The following is a 6,530-nucleotide window of genomic DNA, read 5'->3' on the forward strand; positions in this document are numbered from 1 at the left end:
TATTATAAATATATGTTTATGAATCACACTCAGCAATGCTCCAGCTACATTACGGTGCCCAGTTACGAGACCGAAACAGACAAACCAGTGGTTGATGTTATGAACAACCTGAGCTACAAAGCTTTACATGCTTTGGCATGAGTTTTGTTACAATGATCACATGTCATTGGGGTATCGCGCACATCAGCTTTCGAGAACTGTCCAATATCCGGTTATCATTTATGTGAGGTGAGGTGAAATGGGGTTTAACGTCGCGCCCAAGATTATTGCACTTATATAGGGACGTGCATGTACGTGTGGGTGTTTGTGTGGCTGCTTGTACTAGGCCGGACTGATGCCGATTTATAGTGCTAGCTCACTGAGATACCATGCCGCAGTTTAACATGAATACCCCACTCAGACACAGTATACTGACTCCGAGCCGACCAGTCCTTGTTTTAGCCCCTTAATGCCGAGCGTCAGACAGGGTAACAACAAGTACCATCTTTTAACGTCTTTTGGTATGACGCGGTCGGGGATCGAACCCGGACCTTCCGCTCTCCGGGCGGACGCTCTACCACAAGACCACGGAGGCGCTCTTATCATTTATGTACATAAAAGAGATGACTTCACATGTACTGGTTTGTGTGCGATCGTCTGGTAGTCTTTGCTTTAGTGTCAATAATGAGACAAATATGGACAAATGGAAAATATTGATAAATAGCGAACCTTCCTGTGTGTCTTCCATGATGAAATTTGTCAAGACGTGTTGATATATATAAGCAACAGATATCTGATGTATCCGAAGACACGATGGTTAGATTCTATTTATCATCCAAAATAATTTTCCCAATTTGTAAACGGTAGTAACCAGTTTTTACAGTGTAAATAGTACAGCTGACCAGCAGAGGGATTGGTAGTGTTTCACGGTAACAGATAACGTCAAAGCATTGTGATTAAATATCTTTGTAGCGATATCTCCTTGGAGATATCACTTGATCTCAACCAAGCGGTATCTCCTGCGGAAGCCGGGTTGAGGTTATTGCGTTCAACAAGTAAACAGCCAACAAAACACTTACTTGTTATGCAAATTAAATGAGTGACAGGTGCTGCGGGTAGGGCAGGGCATCCTTACCCTCCTTGCCAAACACCTGGTGTCATCACTGATCTACAGTAGTCAATATGTTTAATTTACACCGATATTTTGCCTATTAATTCCAAAGAGGGCAGGAAAAGACAACTCATAAAATTAATCGCTTTCTCAAAGATTAACCATAATTCTTGATACAATCAAGAAAAGACTTTCTTTATATTCACAGAAAGTATTTGAGACAAGTGGAATTAATACCGTGTGGATTCTCAAAAACTCAAAGGATGTGCTTGACATTTTACAGTCCCAGAAAAGAACCAGGTAATTTTTCAACTTTGTACACCACCATTCCACATGATAAACTATTGAGAAAACTGCATTCCTTGATCCATGGTGCTTTTAATGCAAAACCTGGCGACCCTAGATACAGGTATATATCTGTCTTCAAAGGTTCAGGTCAATTTGTCAAAAATGAAATCAAATGCCATCTGAGGTTGCAAACCATGTGCATATGAATCGGAATTACTGCTCGGATTGGCAAAGTCAAAACAGGGTAATTTAGCCAAAAAGTTTGACTTAAGCTTTAGGTTTATCGATGATCTCATATCGTTGAATAACCACCAAATAGCCCATTCCCTTCAACTGATTTAATATGTTGGTCAATAGGTACCAATCCCATGGTTGTATATTGTGTAACTACTATTTATTACATTTTGTTCAAATGTAAACAAGTGATTTTGTTCCAACACTAAATTGTTGGTGATTCATAGATTTATCTGACGGAGCTGCCTACAATGTCACACAGGTTACGACCTAAATACAAAGTTTTATCAGTTTCTTTATCTTCCTTTGCATTTAACTTTAATGTAGGACGGATCTAAGCTGGTAACAAGCTTTAGGTCGCAATGGAAAACCACATCTCAAGGTGAGTTCTTACAGGAACAGTTTCATATAAATTTGATTGTCCAAAGTGTAATATCTTTAGTTGTTAAGTCATGGTCACTATGTAAAGGTTTGAGCCTAAGAGCCGATGTATTATCAGTGAAATCATTAGTTAAAGTATGTTGTGCACTGTGCCGGGGATTGAAACGGCTAGACATCAGAGGATTGAGTTCTCCGTTTAAAAATTATAACTTTTTTCAGCAAATACTGAAAAAAAGGTTTTAAAAAGAATTGTTTTCTAGACACTCTGAATATCCTGTAAAGTATGTGCAGGGACAATATTTGTTCGTCTTCCCCATGGAGAAGAAGCAGTCCTGGAACGTCTTCCAGTAGACGTACTTACACGGATTAAAATAGCACTAATTTACCAATTTATATTCAGGATGTTGACCATTTCAACAGTTGTGTGGACCTCATTGTACGGATCTCCCGTGGACCAACATGTTACGCCGGAAACCATGGCGCTGTATAATAGCATGCTGAAGCTGGCCCGCAGTCCTGATAAGGTCATGTTCGGACACCACGAAGACACATTGACCGGCATATCCCCTGGCAACCCCAACTACCAGGTGACAAAGTATGCACACGCCTGGAAACCTTTTTGGAAGTTTACGGTAAATACTAACGGTAACATGTTATAATTTTAGCTGAAATATATTTTATGGTTTGAAAGATGTATATATCATAGTATTTGAGCGAGTTATTAAATATGGTTACACGACGCAGTCAACAATGTCACAACGGCGGTCTCAAGTGTAAGCAGACTCGGGTCTTCCATGTTTCAACCAAATGAGCTGTCTTGTCACAATTGAAGAAGACAGTCGACAGTATATGGAAGTCGTTCACCCGAGCTTAAGTAGGGTGGATATCCTGGAAAAAGCCTGGTACCTGCCTTGAAAAAGCGTCCGCTCGTACTACGAAGACCTGATTCGATCCCACCTGATATTGCTGGAATAGTCAATGAGCGACATAAGTCACTAAACTTTACAAACTATTTCTGTCAGTGAATCTTTAACACAGTTAAATCCCATTTCTCCTCACCTTATATTAGAACTGTAATGTGAGCCGTTAGTCCTTGGTATTATGTCAAAATATTACTTTGAATACAAGCGCTGACAGCAACCTGACAATGCTGACAAGTGGCTGTCTGTGTTACCATTTAGAGCTGAATATTCAGATGAGCTACACTGTCGTGGCATTTTTTCGTGTTCCATTTTAGTAGGTGTACATCAAACAACAGCAACACATTTCGTCTCGAAACATAATTGACTGGACTAAGCTATTACACATTTCTGTTGCAGACCTCACAAGTAGATCGTGGTGATGAGGACGAGTTATCAGACATAAGAAGTGTAACTGGAGAGTATCCTGCAATCGTAGGCTTCGATTTCAAAAACTTCAACGCCGACGAAATGAAAGTCTTGACATACCTGGTGAAGAAAGCCCACGCCAGAGGGCAGGTTGTAACAGTCTGTCAGCACAACAACAACCCAGTGTCGGGGGGATCCTTCAGGCTAAGCTGGGACAACGGCACCGTGATCCACACACTCAGACGCTCGCTACCAGGTGGGGATGCTCATACAAGATACAAGGCCAACCTGGACAAAATCGCTTCCTGGGCCAACACACTGAAGGACGCAAATGGGAAGTCAATCCCCATCATCTACCGACTGTTCCACGAGATGGACGGTGACTGGTTCTGGTGGGGCATCGACAACAGATGCCACAACACACCCAAGGATGTCCGAGATATCTTCAGATACACGGTTTCCTACCTCCGAGACGTAAAGGGGGTCCATAACTTCCTGTACAACTTCGCCATCGACTGCTTCTCGAAAACAGACAATTTTCACTTGCTGTACCCAGGGGATGACTTCATTGACATCATTGCCGTCGACTACTACTACAAATTTACCCCCACCACAACAAAGAAAGCCTTGAAGACCAATCTTGCAAACCTTGTAGACATAGCCGAATCGCGAGGGAAGATCCCGGCCATAGCAGAGGCCGGTATGTTTGATGACGGAATATTCAACCATACGAATTTCTGGACTGACAATTTCTTGACTGTAATGAAGACCGACCCAAAGCTTCGTCGCATTCTGTACATCTTAGGGTGGCACAACATTTGCTGGTCAAACGATATATGCGAATACTGGGTTCCTTTTAAAGGATTCAGTGGTGCTAGTCAGTTCCGCGATACATTTTACAAAGATCCTGTTATGGTATTTGAAAAGGAATTACATGCTTTAAATGTTTATGGTTGAAATACAAATGATAGTCTTCGCTGTATATTGTGCCGAATTTTCAGTATCATTCGTGAGAAACACGTTACACTCTAGGCATTAATATAGTGGTTAGCGGGTAGCCCAGTCGTCCAGGGCGCCGCAATTCGCGCCTAGCACCTAGCATTTTGGCACTCCAGAAACCTAGTATTGTGGGTTCGAATCCCGCTTTTCCCGATGCTATTTCTAGGTTTGTTAGCACCGCACCTGTGATAATGGGTTTCACAATCGTTGTAAACGTCTGCATAATTTCGGGTCTTTATCCATCATTAAAGTGACACGCTGTGATATGAATGGAATACTGTCCAATGTGGCGTCAAACGCATCTCACTAACTTACATATACAACACTAAGGAGAATGTTCAATATTGTAGTCTAATAACTGTACGTTTCACCACCTAATGCGTGACGATATTACCATGTACTATTTGTATCTTAAAATGAGATATGTGTTCATGTGTTCAAAAACAGGTTATATTATCGGGGCAAGAGTAGTACCCTAATTATCAAGATGAATTGTCTCTAAAATTTGCCTTGGTGATATCGGTCTATTTGCCTCGTCAATATTAGTGTATTTTCCTCAGTGATCAGCGTGCGAATTTGAGTTGGTGATCGTGGTTTATTTGCCACGATCGTATTGGTCAAGTTACTTTGGTGATCAGTGTACGAATTGGCCTTGGGAATTTTGGCCCTTATTGCATCGGTAATCTTGGTATATTTACATCGGAAATCTGGGTTCATGTGCCTCGATGATGTTGGTATATTGACTCTGGGAATCTAGGTCCTTGTGCCTCGGTGATGGTACATGTACCTAGGTGACCTGGGTCGATTTGCCTTGTGATCTTGAAATAACGACTTTGTATTCCGGGTCTGTTTTTATTTGCCTTTCAGTATCTGGGCACATGTGTACTCAGGATTTCGGCATATGTATTTGCCTTGGTGATGTTGGTTACATGTGCCTTGATAGACTATGGTTGAGTGCATTTGATGATCTTTTATGATCTGCCTTCATAACCCGTACTCTCGGATGTATTTGTCATGGTCTTTTGATGGGCTTGAAGTTGTAATTGCCTAGATAATTAATGCAGGTTTTCGCGTGACTTTTGAGTGAAGGAATGTTGTTTAACGCTGGGTCTTGCTAAAAATGAAACAAACAATAAATAATAAATGCATCATAGTTGTGCTTTAGACCTTAGGTGTGCAGTGTTTCGTACTGTTTTCAGCCTATTAATTTGTTGAAAACGTTTGTCATGTTTTGGTCAAATCAAGTGTTCAAGTATATACGTTCGTTTACCCAGCAGTTAAGTTGATTCTTGACAATTCACCGATTAAAATAATAAGAAACGACCCACGCCATCCGAGAATTATGGACCCGTGAAGATTCCGGAGTAGAATAGGTCTTCAGCAACCCATGCTTGCCGTAAAAGGTGACTATGCTTGTCGTAAAAGGCGACTAACGGGATCGGTTGGTCAGGCTCGCTGACTTGGTTTTGCATGTCATCGATCCCAATTGCGTGGATCGATGTTCATGATATCAATCACTGGATTGTCTGGTCCAGACTCGATTATTTGCAGACCGCCGCCATATAGTTGGAATATTGCTGAGTGCGACGTAAAACAACCAACCAACCAACAACAACCAACCGAGAATTATGACACACATTTAGTCAAGTCACAGAGACTACCCAGATTTTTAGCAAATTTGTAAAAGCTATGACTCACAAGCCCAACACTTTTTATTAGATTTATAAATAATAAAAATATCTCCACAACAATAATTGAAAAGAAATATCAAAGTAGACGCTCTCTATCCAGTACCTCATACAAGTCATAAATAGAACGTAATCCGGCTCAAATTACGAGTATCATAACATGAATTAATTCAATTTCACATGCCAACTCCCAGAAAGGGCAATAATGATGTTACATGTTAAGTAACGAACCATGCTATATATACCCACAATACCTTTGAAGATATGTACCTCGCTGCAATATGAGACGGTAATGATGTTGACATTTCAGGAATGTAACAGGACCTATGTAAATATTACGAAAAACTCCGACTTCTCAGCTTCAATGCTTGTCCTCAAAAATAGCATGATTGCCGCCAGCCAGACGACGGTTTCTTTCACTTGGAAAAGTAAGACCCTCCATAATTAGTGGGGCACGAATTACACGTCGTGACAAATGAAGTCACGGGAAGCAGCTTGGCAGCTGGCAATTTTACAAAATGT

At 41.1% G+C, this 6,530-nt stretch overlaps 1 protein-coding gene across 1 annotated transcript; it reads left to right on the plus strand.

The window, feature by feature from the left end:
- The first annotated feature begins 1,914 nt into the window (after positions 1–1,914).
- On the plus strand, positions 1,915–4,303 carry LOC124145702 (mannan endo-1,4-beta-mannosidase-like). Its single transcript, XM_046515597.2, has 3 exons — positions 1,915–1,994; positions 2,394–2,625; positions 3,313–4,303. Exons 1-3 carry the CDS (start codon positions 1,975–1,977, stop codon positions 4,276–4,278), a joined length of 1,218 nt encoding a protein of 405 aa, XP_046371553.2. The 5' UTR covers positions 1,915–1,974; the 3' UTR covers positions 4,279–4,303.
- Positions 4,304–6,530: the final 2,227 nt, after the last annotated feature.

The sequence above is a fragment of the Haliotis rufescens genome, unplaced genomic scaffold (assembly GCF_023055435.1).
Source record: "Haliotis rufescens isolate VD_foot unplaced genomic scaffold, xgHalRufe1.0.p SCAF_21, whole genome shotgun sequence".
Lineage (NCBI taxonomy): Eukaryota > Metazoa > Mollusca > Gastropoda > Lepetellida > Haliotidae > Haliotis > Haliotis rufescens.